This window comes from Centroberyx affinis, unplaced genomic scaffold (assembly GCF_046629955.1).
Source record: "Centroberyx affinis isolate AG114_WGS23_722 - 3 ecotype Tasmania unplaced genomic scaffold, CSIRO-AGI_Caff_v1 ptg000126l_1, whole genome shotgun sequence".
Taxonomy (NCBI): domain Eukaryota; kingdom Metazoa; phylum Chordata; class Actinopteri; order Beryciformes; family Berycidae; genus Centroberyx; species Centroberyx affinis.
In genome coordinates, this window is record NW_027278827.1 from 523,325 (window position 1) to 545,621 (window position 22,297).

Sequence of the window (22,297 nt, forward strand, 5' to 3'; positions counted from 1 at the left end):
ATTGGATCATTTCATTCATTTTCATTTTTGAAATTCAGACCCAAACAAAATCCTTTAATTCATTTTTGAAATTCAAGTTGCAGAGTGAAAAGTGAAATGAGCTTTTGCTGATTTACAGTGTCGATGAGATGGTAAGAGTTATTTTTTCTCAATACTTCTGGATATTTTGCATTAACCAATAAATTATCCACACATTCTTTTGAAAGGCATTTGCTCCGGTGTGACCTACTTAGTATGACATGCACTAACTATTAGTACAAGTCTCTGCCTCTGAAATTTAAGGTTTAAAGTTTGGCCTTACTGCCCTCCATGGATCATAGCCTTGACCAATGCTGCACGGTCAGCTGGACATGCCTCACCACTTTTCCTTTTTCTACGTTTTCCTTTAGGCAAATACGACCCAGTTGGAGATTTTACATATATTCATTGTCCAGCAAAAAACATACATGAAAAATAATAAAACAATTGATCAAAATGGATAATTTTCCCATTGATGGAAATAAAAATGTTGACATTTTAAAATACATTCTCAATAATATGGTTTCATCCCAGGTCAGACGTATTTTAAAATCTGGAAATTAAAGCTGGAAATGAATTAATCTAATGCCAATCTGTGATGGTTTACCAATGTACATACTGGAGCCTCTACACTCATGAATGTACGTTGACCCCAATAAAGTCATCCTGGACACTCTCAGTTACATTTTCTCTTGTCATTATCATGTCAGGGCAACTTCCTCTGTCTTGTTCCTGGCTATGGAGACAGTGGCAAATGTCTGCTGACATACCAAAATGTTTTGATGAAAACACATTTCAAAGCTAAAATCAATCACTATTTCCACATGACGCGCAAAACCTAGCACAAGTAATAAACAACCACACACAATTAATAATCATTTTCATATAAATACATTTATGTTCTGCTACTCTATCTCCAATTTCTATAACACAATATGATTCAATGTGATTCAACCTATAGCCAGCTCATGAAAGCTTTTGAATTTGCTGTTCTTTGTCTGGTAGGTCTTTCAAGGCAAATATCATCTGGTGCACAGGAAGTGATGTGCTTTATATTTCCAGTTTGTTTGGAATAAACAGAAGAAGAACTGGGTAGTTAGCATGAGCAGTGATAGCCACCATGGCTGAACAGACAAAGAAAAGAGCGCCACCTACAGAAACTCAAACTGCATCAACAGAAAATCCAAGGAAAAATACGTCATAGTACTGTATGGAAGAGGATTAGGGCCACATGTGAAACATGTATTTGAGTTCTGAATTTGAAGTCAGAATTCTGACTTTAAACTCAGAACTCAAACTCACATGTAGCCCTAATCCTCTTCCATAGTACTGGACACAGTACTGATTGATTGACAGAAGTGCAGTGCAGAAACACCACAGATTTGAATGCTTAGCACTAAAGATGTCACCAAAATAACAAAAAATAAATAAACAAAAGATGGTACATCACCACTTTAAATAACCTAATATCTCTTGCATTTCCTTATTTGTCACTTTGTGTCAATAAAACATACTTTGACCACTGGCTCTGGGAATGTACAGGCTCTAATTTAAAGGGGTTTACTCAGCAACAAGAGATGGAAGAAAGGTTTATGCTGGTTTATGTGAATAATTAGGACAACTAGATATTTTAGGGCGAAGAATAAGATCATGGAGCGTCTCTGCTGGTTCTGAAGCACGGCCACTGGTGATGTTTAAGCGATAGCTGCAGACCAAGGCTGGATTTGACATGTCGGCCTAATTAGTGCGATTATCACACAGCTGTACAGGCTGAGAGGCTTTGAGGTGGTTTTATCAAAAGGATCATTTACCCAGGGAATGCCTCATCCTGACAGTTTATGCACTGCCAGATCCATTTAGGTTTGGGATGGGGAGGCTCTGTCCTCTGAAATATGCCGTAGATTTGACGGGGTCAGTTGAGAGTGGACTGGAGAGTAATGGTAAGGAGAGCAATGAGTTATTGCTCATTGTATTATTGCACATGAGTAAAGCTCTGAGACTTGATTAGGTGCATCGTGTTTTCCAGAGGGCACAGGCCCGCCTCAGACGTCACAACAGACCACTTGTTGGTAATCCACAGCAGCTTACCCCCAAATCATACTCTGAGCTGGCATTACGTGTAGGAGGGCATAATCTAAATTTAGGCCTAAGATTCTTACCAAACTTATTTGGCCACTGATGGTGGGCTAATACAGAATTAGAATTGATTTCATGTCTGAATTCAGCTTGGGATTTCGTGATCTTAGAATTATAAGGGTCTATCTGACTTCAGGATAGTTCTTCTGAGATATTGAGCTTTGAAGTTTTAGCATCCATTGAGTTAAATGGAGATGGGGCCTTTTGTTTTAGAAATGACACACTCAAAAATCATTTTCTTTTAAAACAATAACAGATGTTATATAGGTTTATGTGACTAACTCTGTTTTGACAAAGTCAGATAGAAACTAATAATTCCATGGTCCCGTTCCTTCCCTTCAATAGTGTATGTTAGTTAATGTATGACAGTGAAATCATGACTTAAAGAGACACATTAATGGATTTTTTTTTTATCATGTAAGCTACAAATGGATGTAGAAAGCAATGTTAACACCACTTCCAATGGTCTAAACGTGCAGGAACACATGTATACAAAAGACCTAATGTCTTATAACCTCCCTGAAATATATGTGTATCCCTCACCCTCATCAGAACAGAACAATAACATACTCTCAGTCGAAGAATCTCTGGCTTCCCTCTCACTCAATCATCATATTGTACTCTACTACAATACCTCATATTGCTCATTGACTCAGGATGGCTCAGAAAAATGCCTGTGTGTGTGTCTGCGTGCACACGAGTATGTTATTTAGTCTGGACTGTGTCTGTTCAACTCCTCCCTCTTCTCCTTGCCCTTGGGTGGGCTGGGGTCTTCAGTGATCCCCCGGACCTGCGCGGCCTCCCCAAGCGCCTCCAGAGTTCACACCGACCGCCGGCCATGACGTCACGGGTCCAGCTCCGACTGCAGCCGGCGTTTGCCCCTCACCGGGGGCAGGAGCAGAGGGAAGACCGAGAGAGGAGGACCAGGAACCTCCCGCACCGCGGCACCCAACACACCCCCCCAGACGTCCGTGTCACGCCACCCCCCAGCCGGCCCGCTGCGACCCAGCCGCCCAGGGAAGTTCTCAAGGTAAGGACCGACACCAGACTGGTAAACGTGTACGGGTGGCAGTCCTGCAGAGAAAGGGTGATAGGGTTTTGTAGGACGCATGGAGTTGGATGCTCTCCTGTGGAACTGACTATAGCGCTGTTTGGACCCTTGATTAAAAGTGTTAAAAAACTGGATTATAAATTTTCTATTCTGTTTAGATCGCTAATTAACCGTGATTATGGACTTTCACTTGAGAAATTCCTCTGACTGTGTCACCTTCTGAGAGACAAATACAGTTCTTTGAGAGTGGACTGTGTTAAATCCATAGGGGGGATTATCTCCTGACAGAATTCCTCTGTTTCCAGACATTTGGCATTCAACATGCTTAATCCTATTTGCTCCACTACATTGACGTATTTTCGTTGCTTTGATTCCTGGTATGTCCAAGTGGACCCTAAAAACATGAGGATATACGGATAGGAATATGTTTTCATGAGACAAAGGACCGTGCGCACATCCTGGAGATAAATGGGCTCAAAAACCCTTAGTAGGAATCAGGAGGTAAGCGGAAGCATTCTAATTTAAAAATATGTTTTAGGAGAACACAAGATTAATGTGTCCTAAATAGACAAACTCTGTGTATTTCGAGGGCATACGAGATCAGGACCTGATAGCAATTTTCACCTCCCTAGGCATTTCACTGTGTTGATGTTTGTCCAACCCAGCTGGGAGAGAAATTCCCACTGTCGGGCACTGGGCATGTATTTGTCTGCACTGGGTTCAGTGATTTTCTCTGCTTATTAGTTAGAAACGTATCTTCTAGCATTTCCGCCTTTCATCACAGATATGCATGTGGTAGAATTATGTCCAGTATGTTCTGCAAGTTACTAAATGGCTTTGACCTCTGTACAGCTGAACGATGGAAAGATTCTTTAAGGTCATGAATGACATCAATTGCAGAGTTGTGTGAAGTAGTCTTTTGGTCTTTGACGCATGACTGTTTATTGATAGCGGAGTATCATAATCCTTTAGCACTATAACACTTAAAGTTATTTCAGCATGAAATTTGAATCCCGCCACAGTGTAACTTGGCATGTGGCTCTCCATGCTTTTATGTCTACGTGCAAAAAGCAAAATCATTTTAGTTTTTCCTGCGAATAATATTACGAGGTCATGAGGTGGTTTAACTAGGCTTTTGATGGGAATATGTTGTAGTACCTGCCTGTTGTTCGGTGGGTTGGTGTACATATTGCTGCGATATTAAAGCAGGACAAATCTGGAGGAACTTTCACATAAAGAAATTATACAGAATGTGATCCCAGTTTCCCGGGCAAACACTTTTTGACAGTTTGAACTTGACCTGTCTGTGGATTATCAAAGACCCTCCAAAGCCTTGCAGGCAAGGCAAAATTAGCTTAGAGGTACCAGGCAGAGCTGCTGGACCATGAAAGTGAAAACATGAAGCTCAGATGAGTTTGTCCAAAGGCTGAGGGGGACCCTTAATTAGCCAAGTTACCTCTGACCCCTGCGGGAATCAAGTAAGAAACCAGTGCAGGGATCAAGACAAAGGCAAGCACAGTTTTACCACACACTCAACACTAAGTCAGCAAAGAATGCTCATAATTAGGCCCAATCCCAAGCAAAAAAAACCTTCATTGAGATACTGTAGGATGATCCAAAATGGTCAAAATCAGCCTAAACAATGGCAAAAGTATAATAAAGATTTGTTTCAATCCATGGCACATAGCATACAAACAATTTCTTAATTATTCTGCATAACTTATTCATATAACCCACTTACCCACTTAATTCCCACCAGCTTCCCATCGGCTCACAATGCCAAGCTTCATGTTTGAGTTAGACATGTTCAGACGTGTCTACTGAATTGCCAGTACACAACCATGCACACACCAATTCTTTATCACTGTCATGTATTTTAGGCATGTGCGTGCTCCACAAAGTTAAAAACAGTGCAGTGCAAAAGACAAGAGAATGCTACACGGTTCAAGATCAGTAGACAGCATACAACATTGGATTCACTCAAGCGTGAATGAGGTGAAATGAATCAGAACTCAACTGAAACACAGTATTGGTGACTTTCTACATACTGTAGATAATGAAGAACTTACAGGGAACAACAAACTATTCGTCAGGGTTGAGTATAGATGTTGGGTAGTATACCATATTCAAAAGGATCTTCTTGGTGCTTCACAAGCACACCACAGCTGAATTGTTGCCTCTGTGCTGCAGCTGTTCTCCTAATGAGTTCTGCTTACATGTGTGCTTTCTCTTACTTAAGCAGTACTACTGTAGAAAGGTGTACAACTTCCCCAGTGGCATTGCTTTTAGCATTGCATAGGATAAATTGCATAGGATAAATCGTCTAATGTGTCCACAAAGGAAATAGGAAAGGAAATGATCATCTCAGTTTGACATCAGTAACATCTGTGGTGCTCAAGGAGCTTTAAGGAGAAGTTTGACAATTTTGGACCTATATATAATTTGTCTCTTACATACCTGTAGACCCACAGACAATAGCGGCTCCAGAGTCAGCTGTCAGTTGAAATGGTGAGCTCCCTTGCTAGGCGTCTTGCTGCTAACAATGAGTCCAAACGGGGTATAAAGAATTTTGAAGTGGTCCCAACTTTAAATTAGTTGAGGGTGTATTGGAAAATGAATGGAAATACATTTGAAACATTTTATTGTTTGTATTACACAATACAAAATACCTGTTCTGAACTTCTACCATTATACCTTTAAAAAACCTTAAAAAAAAAACAAAACTACTAAAACTGGAACTGAAATTAAAATAAATACTAAACTAAAACTAAATATTTATTTAAAAAAATACAAATTAACTAAAACTCAACCTTTGTAAAAAAAAAAAAAAACAAAAAAACAAAAAAACAAAAACAAAATAAACAAAAAACTAAAATTGAAGTAAAAATTGAAAACTGTATAAAAATAAAAAATAATGAAAAATCCTAAACTATAATATCCCTGGTGTCACTTATGTTGATAATTCCCATAAAACATGATTAGCCACATTGTGTCTACCTTTGTGGCAACCAGGGAGCTAGTTAGAAATCTTTCTTTTCTCCTTTTCTATTCTTGTCTATGCACAATATTAAAGCCATGATGCCGTTTACTGTTATTACTAGTACTACTTAGTATTGTCATGTACCTGACAGTATGTGGCAGCTTAACATGGATTTTAAATGTATTCATGTATTTTGAAGCTATAAACATTTTATTTATGTTCATATTCCAGCCCAGAGCAAAATTAGGAAACAAGTACTAGTGTATAGAATTGATGTACACAAAAAATCCTTCCTGAATTAAGGATGGCATCAAAGACAGTTACACATTATTTTCTGTGAAACCTAGGCCTGAAGAGCCTTGACTTTTAAATACCATCAGATTTAACTCCACGTGCAGAGTTTGGTGGTTAGCAGTGACCTTTTCTCAAAACTCCAGGCACATAGAGCTGAATAATGCTTCCTCTTTGTGCTCTTCCTTTTTCGGGGTAGACCCAGCAATGAGAAGGCTTTTTGTTTATTTCACCCAATAGACTAAACCTAAAGCTCCAATCTGGAGTTCATATATACAGTAGATTATTCAAGGAGAGCAGTAAAGATGTATTAGTGAAGAGCAGGACACGCCAATGGAAAATGATTTCTTCAGAACTTTAAGAATCCACCATGACTGAAAATTCTGATGTATTTGGGTCCACTCTTTCTAAACAATACAAACATAATAAAAATCCAAATGTTGATACTCAGCTTGCTATCAAATGACTAAAATGTGCCACTAAAATGTCGACTGACTTTCAAGTGATACTCATAATTGTATGAAAAGCAGTCTATAGATATTCCATATCTAGGCTAGGGATAATCATAGGGTTGGGGTTAATGTTAGAATTATGGTTAGGCTAGGGTCAGGTAAGGATAGAGTGGCAGGTTAGGATTAGGGTTATCAAATATTTTTTAATATAATGAAATAATGTAATGAAATAAATTTCACTACAAGAAGGAGTATGTTCTCCCCATATTCACATAGGTTTCCTCCCACAGTCCCTATATGCAGGCCAGGTGGATTGGAGACTCTATTGCCCATAGACGTGAATGTGAGCCTTTCCCTTCAGTCTACATCATTATTGGCTTGTTTTATTGTTATCTCCACCAAGGAGGTTATGTTTTCGGTGCCGTTTGTTTGTCTGTTTGTCTGGCCCGATTTTCATGAAACTTCGTGGAAGGGTGTAGCATGGGCCAAGGAAGAACCCATTAATTTTTGGAGCGGATCCGGATCCAATTCACGAACAAGCAATAATAGCACGAACCTTGGCGGAGGTCTGCGCTCTCCGAGTGCCTTTCTAGTTTATTTTGTATTTTAGTTATTTTTGCTTGATATAATCTATGGGCCTATATTGACCAAATTTTAACAAGGCCAACCCAAAGTGAAAAGCCATCTGCATGTATGTGCCTGATATCCTGAAATTTCATGTAAGCAATTGCTTTCAACTCTGATGATCTGTGTTTGATTCCCAGCACATCCTAAGAAGATTTCTACCAAATTTTTAGCTAAAATTCTTCATATTTAACCATGACCAAAGAGTTTCACTAACCTTAACCAAAGTTCTTTTAGTTGCCAAACCTTAACCGTTAGTGGTGAAAATGGCGTGTCCAATTCACACTATTGTCACATAATCCAATTTGCACAATTGTCATGTAATCCAATTTACGGTGGAAGAACGTAATCTTGACATATTTTATGTCCACAGCACATAGTGTGCGCTTCAGAGTTTGTGCTCATTTCACAAAATTTAAAGAGATCTGGTTGGCCTCACAAGTGAACAAGTTAATTGTTGTAGGTGCCAACCAGATGTCAGGACCCTCTGCAGTCCTCTGGGCCCTGCCTTGCCGGTATAATGCTCTTCCAAGCGCCCAGCAGGGTTCTAATCAGGGAAGTGGTTTTAAGATCTAAAGAGATGCAGACAACGCTATAAGACATTGCCAAGGCAGTCCTCTAAACAAACCAACATTTAACTGCAATAAGTACAGTGTTGCAGAGAATAGCAGAAAAATAAAATGTGTGCCACAATTAAATGTTTATTTACATTTATTTTAATGCATAGGTAAGTTGAAATGATGATAGTAATACTCAGTATCAAACATTTTGCTTACCAGTGAGCCAGCCATCCAAAATAGCTTCCAGTTTTGAAAAATAAAGTTGATATGTGACGCAGATTACAGGCTGTCACACATCAACTGAACATTAATGAAGTGATATCCCTTCCTATTCAAGTACGTGAAGGTGTTGGTTGAAGGAGCTTGAACGTGTGCAAATGAATAAGCCACACATCATCCTCGGCAAGAGAGGCAACAGTCAGCCCTGTCCCTGAAAATGCGTTCTCACCTGAGCAACCACAGCAAACCTTCCAGAAGTGCACTGCAGCGTTGCAGCCCTTAAATAATCTCTCTAATTACAGAATTAAAGATTGATGAATCATTGATGAATCATTATTTAAAATATGTAAAATTTTAAATTATTTAAAAATTGATAGTTTCTTTAAAATATTGCTTTTAAAGAAATGTATAATTATATAATTTTAAAGAAATAATTTATTTAATAATTTGAGGTAAAAGTAGATGCACATTCAAAGCAGCCTATTTAATGACTGTGCAGTTTCATCAGACAAGCTGCAGTCTTTACAAACACTTACGTGTGACCTTTGAACATACTAACAATTTGGACGTACGGAAACTTCAATAAATCCCGATTTTCATGTGTAAACGAGAAAAAATATTTTCACTTGCTGTAACTGCACTCCTGTGAAGCAGTTTTTTTTTGTGTGTATTACTGCTGTTATTAATCAATAACTATCTGAATTTTACCTTAGTTTACTTAACTAAGGTACTATGTTAAAATATGTAGAGCTCTGCTGCATTGCTTATGTGATGACAGTGCTGGATTTTGTGCCCCTTGCCCTCACAGCAAGTTGCGAACTGTTGTAGCCAGCTTGGCTGAGAGATAGCATAGCCCCACATTAGGCATGATAACCAAGCTCTGTGGGTTTATATAGCTGCTAAATTAAGATCTATTGTGTGTCATTTAAGCAAGTGCATGTTCCTAATCCCACATAGACTGGACAATGTTTCCCATTCTTGGAAGAGAAGGTTACATTCTTGCCAAAGTTTCTATAGCCACAGGGTAAGGAGCAGAGAAGACGTCTCTTTGTCTCGAGCTCCTCCTCTTGATGAAATGGCCAGTCATTGCAGTAGCTGCTATTTGCTGTAAAGTTAGAGAATTGTTACTAAGGGCATCAGGCAAGAGAGCAAAACCTACTTCCTTGTGGCTATGATAGAACCCATCACATACAGTAGCAGTCATTTAACTCAAGATCCCTCTTCACAACACTCAGTGTTTTCTGTGGTGTCAAGGATTTAAACAATTTGAAAAATAAGTGTATGGCTAAAGAAGATCATCCACTCCACTTACGGCTACCACACTAAATGATAAAAGCCATGATTTTGCAATTGCAGGCAAATTTGAATGGACTCCTCCATACTTCTAGGTCAAAGGCTAGATCAGTGATTGAAGGGTGAATTTTTCACCCTTTGTCACTTTTTGTTTCGTTAATGCAGCCAATTGTGCCAGAGAGTTATTCACCTTTTCGCACTAAATTCTCCAAAAACAGCTTAGCATTTGTTAGCCATGGTTAGCCAGTTAGCATTTTAGTGATTTAAGATGCATGGATTTTAATGGCCATGTATTTGTTTATTGAAAATAACAACAAGGTTATGTGACAAGACAAAGATGTTGTATTTATGGTCATAATAGAGGAAAAGCTATGGTAGCTTCAGAGAGAACAGACAGAAAATGTAAATTTTAACATTGATATTAGTGGGGAGTGTTGTCTGCCTTCCCCTTCTTTCTATTAACTTGTATGGAGAAAAGTAACAAGCAAAATACTTGTATATTCTGACTTGTGAAATGCAATTAAACTAGGTGAAGCAAAGCTTGTTAATTTGCCTGCATGGTCATCATCGGTTATCATAGTCATTTGCTTGATCCTATCAACTCTTATTTCATGTTGTATTTTATAAAATACTAGCCATTGCTTTGTAAATAGAACCCTTAATTTAATTTTAATTATATTGTCATACACACATGCATAACTTATAACACTAACAATTTGCACTTGTACTTGTGGATCACATTTTCTGTCCTCTCAGTTGGAAATTGTGTCTCACATTGATTAGGAGTTGTATTATAACAGAAGTTCAACGTAAATACACAACTTCAACAGCAATGCTACCAAAAAGTGTTAGGTGTGTAAGTTTGCCAGTGCTTGTCTCAGATTAGTCCATAATTAGTCCATCATGGGCTGGAAATGAAAGGGCCCGTCACACATGGTGGCCAGTGAATGCCTCTTGTGCATCAACGGCCCCTTCTCCTCCCCCAGTAGTCTGTTTTCTAAGGCCACGGCCACACTGATCCGTTGTGTCTGTCCATCTCCGTTCATTTCAATTCATTTTCAATGAGAGCTGTCCGTTCATCCCAGTTCAACCCAGTTGAACTTTTTCTTGACGGATGGATTCGTCACCGTCCGTTTAGCAAATACGAGATGTTCCTACTGTTTTTTTAAATCGGCGAACACGTTGACGTTCCAAAACAGCCCAACGGACAGAAATCTATCCGTCAATAATTCTCTTCTCTTAATACGTCCACCTGACGTCTGGCAGCGGTACTGACATCAGGGTTCACGTCTGCTAGCCCGCCACTCTACACTCCAGGCCCTCGGGGCCTCTGGAAAGGGGGCTTCAGGACAAACAGCTGACCCGTCTCGCTTGTGTCTCCCTGAGCATGTGCATGCAAATTTTCAGTGTGCTGAGGCAACTGCATGAGTAGTTAAGCCAACAGAGCACCATTAGAGGAAGAAGCCTGTGTGAAATAGGGCAAGAGAGATGTGATGTTGCAAAAGAAGGAAAAGGTGACGATGTCTGATAGTGATGAAATTCCATTATGATTTTGCAGTCGTTGGGTTTGGAATTGATCCACTGGAACTGACACAGATAAGCATAACTTGCTTAGATAGTTTGGTACAAAAGTTCAGACCACCATTATTAGAATTCACAAATTCTATTTCTCATTCATTGTAGATGCAATAGCTCCAGGATGTACATTTTCATAATGAGCCTCAGCATAATAATGTGAACTCTTAATTTTTGTGGTATTCCCTTCTAAATCTGTAAATGAGTAATGCCACACAGAGTTTAGTCTTCTTATAAATATTATCATTGAACCCTATCTTTAGCTTTGATTTTATTGATTGATAACAGAGTTTCTTTCATCTGTACACTAAGGAAACAAACTGCAAGGCCTATTTGACCTGCACTCACATCATAGGAAGTCTCGATATTTCTATATGACTTTTGACCGCTCTAATAAAACTTAACCTTCTCATTAGTCAGTTGTCCTAAACTAATGTGCATGTTAGTTTAGGAGTCAGTCACAAACTGTGAAGCTCACATGCTTGGTGACCCCCTGAAGACCCAGTGGCACCAGAAGTCTTTGGGACACGTTTTTTTCATGGTCATTCATTTTTTCATGCCTATTTTTTGCGACAGGAAAACATAATTAACTTGGAAGTAAGTGCGTCCAGTAAGGATGTCTCCTCAACTGATGAACAAACCGCCAACCATTTTAAATGAAAGTTTACTAATGCAGATATTAATGGTTAACTGCTATGTTAAGTAGCTCACCAAGAATGATGAGGAACCATGGAAGTAAGTGGAGTTAGTTAAGCGGCATGAATGGATCTGTTTCTTTTCAGAGGTCAAGGAGTGATGGCTAGCTCTCGAAATGTTAGTAGTCCTCAAGGCATACGTCTAAAAAGACCCATGTGCTGTCCTTGGGAAGGTGATAAACCTCTGTCTCACAAAGAGTCTATGAATAAAGCCAGAGCTAGTGTTGCTGTAGGGAGCAGAGAAATACAGCTGCTCTTAATGGTTGCCTCTTAACCCAAAGGTTTGGCTGAAGGAAAAGGCTACAGTGCAGAGGGGAGACAAAGAAACGCTCTACTATGAGAGCACAAAGGATGCTTTCTCTGGGTTATCGATGAAGGCCCTGTCAAGCCAAGGGGCACTTCCCTTGCATTTGTGTTCACCTCTCCATCTCCCAGTCAGTTTCCAATAATCCACACAAAGACACCATGCTCTGTACTCTAGCGGTGTTACACGAGATGGTTGGCAGACATTTTCAGTAGTTAATCAAGTCATTGATATTGCTTCATCTCACATGAGGATCGTAATATATAACTTGTTGCGTGATTCTCGCTCCCTTCTGGGGATAGGTTGCTCTTCAGGACCTGAAAGTGTCTTAAACTGAGCTTTCATTGCGATGCATTTACTTTTACTATTTTGTGTGCTCTTCTGCTTCTATTAGCAGATTTACAACATCACACTTTCTTTTCAGTAATTGTGCTTATGCATTCATTGGCAAAATATAAGAGGAAATATATAAGTGATGTTTCAGTATCTCGAGGAACAAAACATATATACTCTCATCTGGGTCCTCTGACAATGGGGAAATAAATGAGCAATACTATGGTAATATGCTTAACAATTTAATTATGGAACCTAAATTGGAACAGGATTTGGTGTGACATTGATGTTATCAGTCTTTATAGAATATTAACCTAGTATGTGGTTGAGAGACTTGGAACAAACAAATCATTATGATCAAAACGTCCAGGATCTTGTGAAACATTTTTTAGAGTATTTATATTAGGGTGCGTTTTATGATCTGTTTTCGATAACTTATAGCCAAATGAGCTTTCACTCTCTTTCACTCTTAAATGCAGGCTTTATTGGAAAGTAATTTGAGTTTATACATTCCATGCCATACCCAAAACTATATTAGCATGCACTCCAGAACCTTCATCATGGGCATATACGATTAAGTTAACAGAAGACTTTAACAGTAAACCTTTTGTATTTGTAGATAGAAACACGTGACACACTGTGCTTGAAAATATTTAACTGTAGATCTGAAATGACTGGACAAATGCTTTGGTACATTTCTGGAAAATATGTCATCTCTTGCCTAGAAAAGAGAGATTCCTTCAAGGACCTTGATGAGTCATATCCTGAAAGGAATACGTTGACATTTTGAATTTTAGTCTGCTATTTTAAGACTTATAAACATTTGAGAACTTTGATGTAAAACATTTTTTTTCAAGGCAGATGGACCAAATGATAAACATTATGGTATAATAGGGTCATAAAGCGAGAAGGTACACTACATGGTGCTGAAATTATCTACAATTAATCTGTTAATCTGAGTTGGCAGGGTAGATAAGTGGTGAGAGCTGAACCCATCACCGACAGTCCACAGGTTTGATCCCTGCAACAGCCAATGTGTCCATCAACAGCTATGTGTCTTGACACTGAATTCCTGCATGCTCACATTGGAAGTCACTCTGAAAAAGACAGTGAGCTAAATGCCTTCCATCCCCTCTAACAAGAGAGGGCATTCTCTACAGTGTTTTATTTTTCCATGTTTCTTAACCAGTCTCGTTCCAGCATTTATTAAATTTTCATTTCACCGTTTAGTCCCATTGAGAGAATCTCTTATGCAAGGGACAAATGACCAAGAAAGCAGCAATACAACATCCTCCACATCCTCCGTAACAGATTAGCGTAGCACTGCATCCACCACAACTTCAGTGTGCTGTCCACTCCACCAAAAAGAGTCACTGCAAGCTGCTACGTATCAAGGACTGAACCATGCAAGAATCAGTAAGCATGCAGGACAGATAGTTAATGCTGCCCTACTTGTTCCACAGAGTCTTAAATAATGCAGCAAATTAAAGGTCCATGGTTGTGATTTGTATGGAGAAAATGTGGTGCTGGTATGTGTGCATGTGGCACATAAAACAAACAGCAAACAATGTGTGAGAAATAGCTTCACAACACAACTCTTCATAGCTAAACCCCCCAAAATGGGATTTTTTTTGGCTCAATAAATGAGCACACTGTTCCACTGCTATTTCACAAATGACCTGGATTTCTTAACAGTTACATGTGCCATGTAACTGTTAAGAAGCTCTTGTTCATGTGGTTTGGATGAGTTATAAACCAGAGTTCATGTAAAGTGTTACCATGCATTTTAAGAATGTGCAGGATTTGCCAAAAGTTCTCTGAACAAGAGCATAAATGACTTCTCCCTTGAAAACAACCTTGGATAATATCTCCTTTTTCACCTTTTACCACTTGATTCTGAATAGATATAAAATTGAGTGACATCTCAGTTTTGCAAGTGGGATCAACTCCCCTTTATCTCTTCTGCTTTCTGAATACAAGAATTATATCAAATGTTTACTATTGCAAAGTGAGTTGACCTAGGGTAAACGAAAGCCATATCTGAAAGCTGTTAGAATAGGTTTCTTGTAACCCACAAGATTGAAACTACTTTCCCTCTGGAATCAAGTCATTAACCTAATTCCCCCCTGAAGATTTGACTACGTAACAATTGAGGGTTAATCATAATTAACCCTTCAAAATGCAAGTATAATAAATAGGTGGGGGTTGGTAAACACCCGGTGCATTTTTTAATATGGCTGGTTCGTAATGGAACAGTGATGTCAATTGTATCCATGGTGCTCAGAACAAATAATGTTTTATACTAGATGAGCAGAACTAAAGATGAAACGTTAGTTAGCCTTAAGCAAGTTTTAGTTCGCAGACTACTGGCCAACCAGTAGAAAGAGTTCTTTGTGAGACAGAGGTGGTGACGTCAAATGAACTCTATAAAGACATAAATTCATAGTTTAGCTGGAACACAACAGTGGGAGGACGAGTCTCTGTCCTCCTCCTATTTCTTAACTTGCATAACTAATGAGCCTTAAGCCCTTGATAAATAAAGCGAGACTAGTGACTCCTCTCTTACTTGCACATGCTAGTTTGTTGTCCACTAGACTCACCAGACAAAGGGATTTTCTTCTGTATGTAGATTATTTTTTATCAATTACTACAATTAAAATGTTGGAGATGCTTGAATACAACCATTATCAGGTGAGATGAATCACTATATCCTATATTTTCTTCTCTAATTTTATTGCGAATAACAACCATGGGCAGACATTTGGACTGAAATCGAGCTCAATATTAAGATAACCTTTTTTTCTCTTTTGTGGTTGCATTGGTATTAGTCTATATACTGTTATTTACTGCATCACTATCCCTCCCAGACCATTATCTAGGCTCAGATTAAATACTCAGTCTGCAACTATTACAAGGATGATGCTCATGGGAAATAAAGCAGTAACATAGAAATATGAATGGACACAAAATAGCTTTTATACCGCTGCGTGAGCCGTTGAGCTACCGCGTGAACTTTAACTGGCTATCGCTCATGTGGCCCAGCTACTGCTCCTCAGCATCCCTTGTGAGTGGAGTTTTAGTTTCAAGTAAACACAAACTCAGCTAGTTGTGGGGTGAGCGCTGCTGCCATCAAAAAATGGAAGGCACCTTTAAGATGGGTCCTTTTTTTCTCTCGTAAGGAACTCGTAAACATCACTATCAAGTTAAGATAGTGGTGTTTAAAACAAGTTTAAGCAGCTAAAAGGTAATAGCAAAGGAGACACATCCGCCAAAACAAGCCTGCCATTAGGTGGGAAAATTTTCAAAATGGTATATTCCAGACTATTAATCTTTTGGGTAAAATTGTCTATTGGATTACTACAAACTGTGGTACAGCTTGATTTCTTTTAGTTATTTTCGGAATACTTTGCATCCAAAAATCTATAGAACATGGAGCTAAATTAACAATTTCTTTCAATTTACAGGCTTTGACTTACTAGAATTGTATTGTTGTAGAATTAAGCATTATTTCAACGTGTAAAATTATGCTAGAGTCTATAATCTCAAAATCGAACTGCCTCTTTTCTTAAATGTTTCCTTTAATTATAATTGAACAGATCATGACCTATTTCTCAAAAGGATCTGTTATTTGATTAGTCTTTTTTCCTTTATGAATTAGCCATCGTTTTTGATCCGATTACTCTAACCCTGTTGCATGTAATCCATTATTCACTTGTCTACAATACGAAAAGCATATACTCAACTATATCATACACTAGACTGTATCAAAGAGTGGATTTAAGATCATGGATCATGATGCATCCATCAGAGCTGAAAACATTTTGGTTCATCTTTGCTTAATTTCCCTCTTGCTCATGCAGGTGCAGTCCCACCTGGAGAACCCCACCAAGTACCACATCCAGCAGACTCAGCGGCAACAGGTGAGGCAGTACCTGTCCACCACCCTGGGGGGGAAAGCGGGTAGCCAATGCCCCAGCCAGCCCCCGGAGCACGGCATGCCCCCCGGCCCGGGCAGCAGCGCCCCCAACAGCCCCATGGCCCTGCTCACCCTCAGCTCCAACTGTGAGAAAGAGGTACAGCAGGCCTGCCGAGTAGCAAACACTCAGGGGTTTGGATCTGGTTCCATTTGGGCACTCGTGTGTAAACCTTGATAAACTGTGATCAAAATTTGGTGGTATATTAGACACAAAATTAAATGCTACGTGTTTTGTGTTACAGATGGATGATGTCATTGACGATATTATTAGCTTGGAATCAAGTTATAATGAAGATATTCTCGGACTTATGGACCCAGGACTCCAAATTACAAACACGGTAATTTACCAAGACACTCTACTCTTCTAAAGAGTAGAATTTGTTCATATCTCTTTGTACTTTGTACTTTGACAAGACACATAGCTGTTGATGACTATATATATATATATATATATATAATTCTGTTACTGTATTTGAGTTGAATTCAAATTCAAGACACAATTCTTCTTTTTACCACACATTACTATGACACTTATTAATTGGTTTCTCTACTCTATAGCTCCCTGTGTCTGGTAACCTTCTTGACATGTACGGCAGCCAAGGACTTCCACCTCCGGGCCTCGCTATCAGCAACTCCTGTCCTTCCAGTCTATCCAACATTAAAAGGGAATATACAGGTAATCTATTGAAAACAATATTTCCACGTACTTAGCAGACTTAGGATAAATAGTATTATACTTTTGTTGTTGGTTTTAGAATACTTAGGTGCCATTTGGATGGGGTAATATGATGAGTGCTGTACATTCAGGAAAGCATTTGAAAGTCCATTTTGTACACTTGTTCAGTCAATTTTGTATACTTTTTTCGTGATTGATATCTTACCTGACACTATCTGAATTGTCTTGATGCAGTAAATCACACCCATCTAGTCCTGTCGATATTGTGTGCAATTTTGTAATGCACAAGATACTATTAAATGAATTTTTTGCCAAATAGTTACTCCAGCTCCTGGCATGATGCACGTACTGGACAAGCCTGGATCCTGTGGCCAGTATGAAACCTATCAAAGGCCACAGGGCTTTCCAGTGGGTAAGCAAAGCAAAGCAAAACAAACAAAAAACATGTATTCATACATTGATTCATACTGATTTAGAATTTTTATGTTAAGTATTTTGTGTACAATGAAAAAATTGCACACGATATGAATCAATAGTAATTATAGCTAATTGAGAAGCTATTTGGAATTTCCTACTGCAATCCACAGAATATGTAACTGCTTTCCTAATCTCTGTGTTTTTGGAACATAACATGGTAAAATGACAGATTGTCACAACAATTTATCAACGTATGAAATTTATATTCATGTAATTGCATACATTGTGTGAAATTTTATTGAAACATAGTCATGCAAATTCCACTTCTCTTCACAGAGGCTGAGGTTCGAGCCCTTGCTAAGGAGAGGCAAAAGAAGGACAACCACAACCTCAGTGAGTCTCAAGAAATGTTTTTTTTTTTTTTTTTTATAACTTATCCTCCTGCGGGTGGCATTGATGTTTATTAATATAGTTATTTGGCATGTTACCTGTGGGAGGGGGGGGCAGTAATGTCGGATGAAAAGACAAACATGTCAAACATTAATTATTGCTGGGACAATTATATTACTTATAGCTTATGGACCATTTTACATTTTGAGATTCCTACTATCAAACACAGAAATAGAATTGATTGCCTGAGGGAAGTGAATATCTGTGTGTACATTGTTATTTGACATTTTCACCCTCTCTTTCTTAAAGCATTTAAAGCTCTTCAAAAAATGTCATTTTGTGGTTGTACACGTATCTCTTTGTTCTCGCATTTTACACCACGCCAGAAATTTGCAACATTAAAGGCAGGGAAATTCAAAAAGTCCATTTGTCCATTTGAAAATTCTTTATTTATTTTATCACTTCTAATTTCAAAGACTGTGGTTTATCAGGCTGCTATACTTATATTCTCTATTTATATTTAACATTTTTTAGTTGAACGAAGGCGGCGGTTCAATATCAACGATCGCATCAAAGAACTGGGAACCTTGATTCCTAAGTCAAATGATCCGTAAGTATTTTGTTATGTACGTATGTACGTATGTACGTATGTATGAATGTATCTAACTATATGTCTGCCTATATATCTATCTATTTATTTAATCATTCATTCATTCACTTATCTATTCATTCATTAATTGATTCACTCTATTTTTAACATTTTCCTCTCCAGGTTTATGCCTACAAATCCTTAAAATGTAATAGCGTATTTGCTCCGAGGGGCCGTTAAGAATCCTGTGCTGTCATGGTCAGCTGCTCAGCTGACTCTGACTGTAGACTTTTGTCTCCTGTATACCCTAGGGATATGCGCTGGAATAAGGGCACCATTCTGAAAGCCTCAGTAGACTACATCAGGAAGCTGCAGCGGGAGCAGCAGAGGGCCAAGGAGCTGGAGTGCAGACAGAGGAGGCTGGAGCATGCTAACCGCCACCTGATGCTTCGTATACAGGTGGGTCAATCTAAAGTGGAAGAGAGACCAGCTCAAGAGAGCAACCCCAGCAACCCATGCACAGTACCTGCTGATACAGAGGCTGTATGCATCAAATCTTCCTCCAACCACATCTAGCACCATCATGGAGGTCCAGTAGAGAACTGACTATGCACAAATAATACATATAGGCCTATGACAACCAGGCAAGGAAAAGAGAGATAAATGAAACTGTCTTGTCTTAGAGGAAAAATCCACCCTCATACAATCTTACACTATTATATATGTCATCAACCTGTGATGTTCAATACATTCCAGGAGATGTGTTGAAGTGTTGTAATTAACTTTTTTGGTGTACCCACTCTCCCTCAACTTGCCCTGTCTACTTCTACTTCAGTTAGTGGTTTCCCAAAACGCCTGAAAACCCCCAGAGAATGTGTCTGAACTTGTTCCATTCAGTGGGTTAGGTTAGGGTTCTGGTGCATGTGTTTTTTTTGGGGGGCAATGTTTTTCCCCATCACATTTGGCTGTGATCAACCAATCTCAATTGGGATTGGCCAGCATGCATCGTGATTGGCTGTCAATCGAACAATCTTGATTGGGACTGCCTGTGTTGTAGGCAAATGGATTGTTGTTGTTGACTGTTTGAGAGATGAGAGGGAATAAGACACGTGCATGGTTGCCATGTGTACTTCTGATAGGTGACTTTGGACTCTGATAATCACTTTAAAATATGGGCAGCAGCCAAATTGCTACATATGGTATTTTTTAGGGTCTATGGTATACACACACACAAACTAGCCATAGCTGTAGCTGTGTTAGTTTCCCACTCCTCTGCCCCACAGAAGTGTCATCCTTTTTGGGGCCATGCTGATAGCCATTTATAGTGACACACTACTGTGGGTTGCAACTTGCAACTTAGCTGTAACCTAGTTTTCACTTGTTTAACAGTGTTAGAAGTCACACTGTAATAAAAAATAACTTTTTCGCCTTTGTAGCTCATTCTAACTATCATACCATACACCTATTTACAATTTATGCCAAAAATTTATATTTAATTTATAATAATTTTAATGTATTATTATATCAAAACCCCATCTTCCTGGAAAACAGAAAATCTTTAATGGTGACTTCATCGTGTACCAGGAGGCAACATAAAAATTCCAATAAAAACCAATAAAACAATTACATCATCATTTTTGAACAATCTTACCCCTTTTTAGGACACAGTTTTGTATTTCACACTTAGTTCTGATTCATCACTTCCTGTGGGTGGTCAAATTTGACTATGAATTGACTGAAATTAGTCAAATTTCACTGAAAGGTGAATATTAATGATAAAATGTAAATAGTATTGACATATGAAACAAGGGTACAATGAACGGACAATGTGTTCTAAACTGATAGATTCCATCCAGAAATTGATTCATAACATGCAGTCTTTCCGTTATTCAGTTTCTTGAAAAATTATAGTTTGTGTTCTATTGAGTCTTGCCTTTTATTTGAATATTGAAATTTGTCGTGACAGCCTTATTGGGTGGAGAAGTGTCCATACCTGACACAAGAATTTCATTGGGCAAATAAGGCAAATCTACAGTGTCTCAAGATGGGACGCTCTTCTCTGTTGCAGCCCCACTTTGTGATTTAGGCTGATAAGACGTGAACTTTTACCAACATCTTTCCTAGTGTACCTTTAAATTTGTTGAATAGATTTTGTTGGCGATATTATGTACATCATGTTTTGTTTATTTGTGTGTTGATCTAGGAGCTGGAGATGCAGGCACGTGCTCATGGTCTTGCAGTGGTGTTATCCCCATCAGTGTGCACTTCAGAGTTGATGGCTCGAGCCATTAAACAGGAGCCTGTCCTTGGCGAATGCCCCTCAGACCACTACCAGCACACGTCAGCTGCTGATATGTCCCCTCCAACCACACTGGACCTCAACAATGGCACCATCACCTTCGACCAGATTCCTGGAGATGCTGGGGACCCTTACGGTAACTCCAAGAGCTGTAAAATGAAGGAATTGGTAAGGGACAGTGCCCTGTCGCCGATTGCCTCCAATGATCCCCTGCTGTCCTCCGTGTCCCCAGATGCCTCCAACAGCAGCAGCCGCCGCAGTTCCAGCTCTAGCATGGACGAGAAAGAGCATGGCTGTTAGCATTGTCCAATGCCACAAGCCACTCTGACCCTTTCTGTAGCATTCCTATGAGGCAACTGCCATGAAGTGACTTGTAATCTTACATTTAAAGGTATCCGCACAACTAAGTGGATATAGGAACATTCTCAGAATTTTCTTTTTTTTTTTTATTGGTACCAAGCTGTTTTTTGTTTTCGTTTTTTTTTTCATTTTTTGCTCATTTACCACTGAATTTTAGCCTTCAGCTATGTTACTATGACCTGAGACAGTTTGGTTTGTCTTATTCCCCTATTGTACACAGTATTTATCCAGTCTCTTAAAATGTGATGCTATATAGATGGACAGGTCCATTGAGAAACAAATTACAAAGAACAGGTGACTGACAGTAGGCATCATCATGTTTTTACTGGATAAGAGTATGTTTGTGGTTAAAAAAAAAAAAAAAAGTATGTCTTCAATCTGTCAGTAGCTCCAATCTGTACATCTTGTCATCTTGGTGACATTACATTTTAACTTTTGATCAAAGTTGTTCATGTTCCCAAATAGAGACTGAACTGTCCTAGGTTAAAGGGATAACATATGTGAAATGTTATTGGTAATATATAGAGCAAAAGGTTTACTGAAGTTATTGTTCAAACTTGCAAGGAAATACACAAAATATTAATTGGTATTTAGAATGTTTAAGTATTGCATATCATTCATACTTTTTACTTAGCAATATATTTCAGATTAAATTATTTTTTAGTCCAGATTCTTTATCTAATCTGTAAAGATTTATTAATCAAATTCTTGACCTCAATAGAAGAAATGGTTTCAAGCTGCCGCATTAGTTTTTTTTTTTTAATTCAATGATAGCTAATTTTGTATCATATTTATACTTCACAAAGATTTTTGATTTTCTCTTATGCATTTTCTTATTTATTACAGCCCATTAACCATACTGTATAATTCATCTTCTCTTATTTTAATGTGATCTCAGAGGTCAGAACTTTAACTTACTGCAGTTACATACATACTAGCCTTGACAAGACAGCATCACACACAGGCAAATAAATACACAGATGAAAATAGCAGTTTATGGCCCACTAGAGCCATCACAGTGTACTCCAGCATTTCTTAAACTGTGGACTAGATCCCAAA

At 38.6% G+C, this 22,297-nt stretch overlaps 1 protein-coding gene across 10 annotated transcripts; it reads left to right on the plus strand.

Moving 5' to 3' along the window:
* The first annotated feature begins 3,133 nt into the window (after positions 1-3,133).
* On the plus strand, positions 3,134-21,178 carry mitfa (melanocyte inducing transcription factor a). 10 transcript variants are annotated; one of them, XM_071529309.1, is made up of 9 exons: positions 15,190-15,222; positions 16,392-16,622; positions 16,750-16,845; positions 17,066-17,183; positions 17,512-17,595; positions 17,937-17,993; positions 18,525-18,600; positions 18,891-19,038; positions 20,783-21,178. In XM_071529309.1, exons 1-9 carry the CDS (start codon positions 15,190-15,192, stop codon positions 21,176-21,178), a joined length of 1,239 nt encoding a protein of 412 aa, XP_071385410.1. The 10 variants fall into 10 exon arrangements, with proteins under 10 accessions (XP_071385462.1, XP_071385466.1, XP_071385410.1 ...); XM_071529316.1 differs by having other exon boundaries at positions 16,392-16,604; positions 17,503-17,595; XM_071529323.1 differs by having other exon boundaries at positions 16,392-16,604.
* Positions 21,179-22,297: the final 1,119 nt, after the last annotated feature.

Excerpts from the sequence above, each read along its gene's own strand:
- mitfa (XM_071529300.1), top strand. The coding sequence starts at position 15,190 with ATGTTGGAGATGCTTGAATACAACCATTATCAG. Across the intron at positions 17,994-18,524 it reads GAAGGACAACCACAACCTCA|TTGAACGAAGGCGGCGGTTC; the intron begins GTGAGTCTCAAG and ends AACATTTTTTAG. Across the intron at positions 19,039-20,782 it reads ACCTGATGCTTCGTATACAG|GAGCTGGAGATGCAGGCACG; the intron begins GTGGGTCAATCT and ends GTGTTGATCTAG.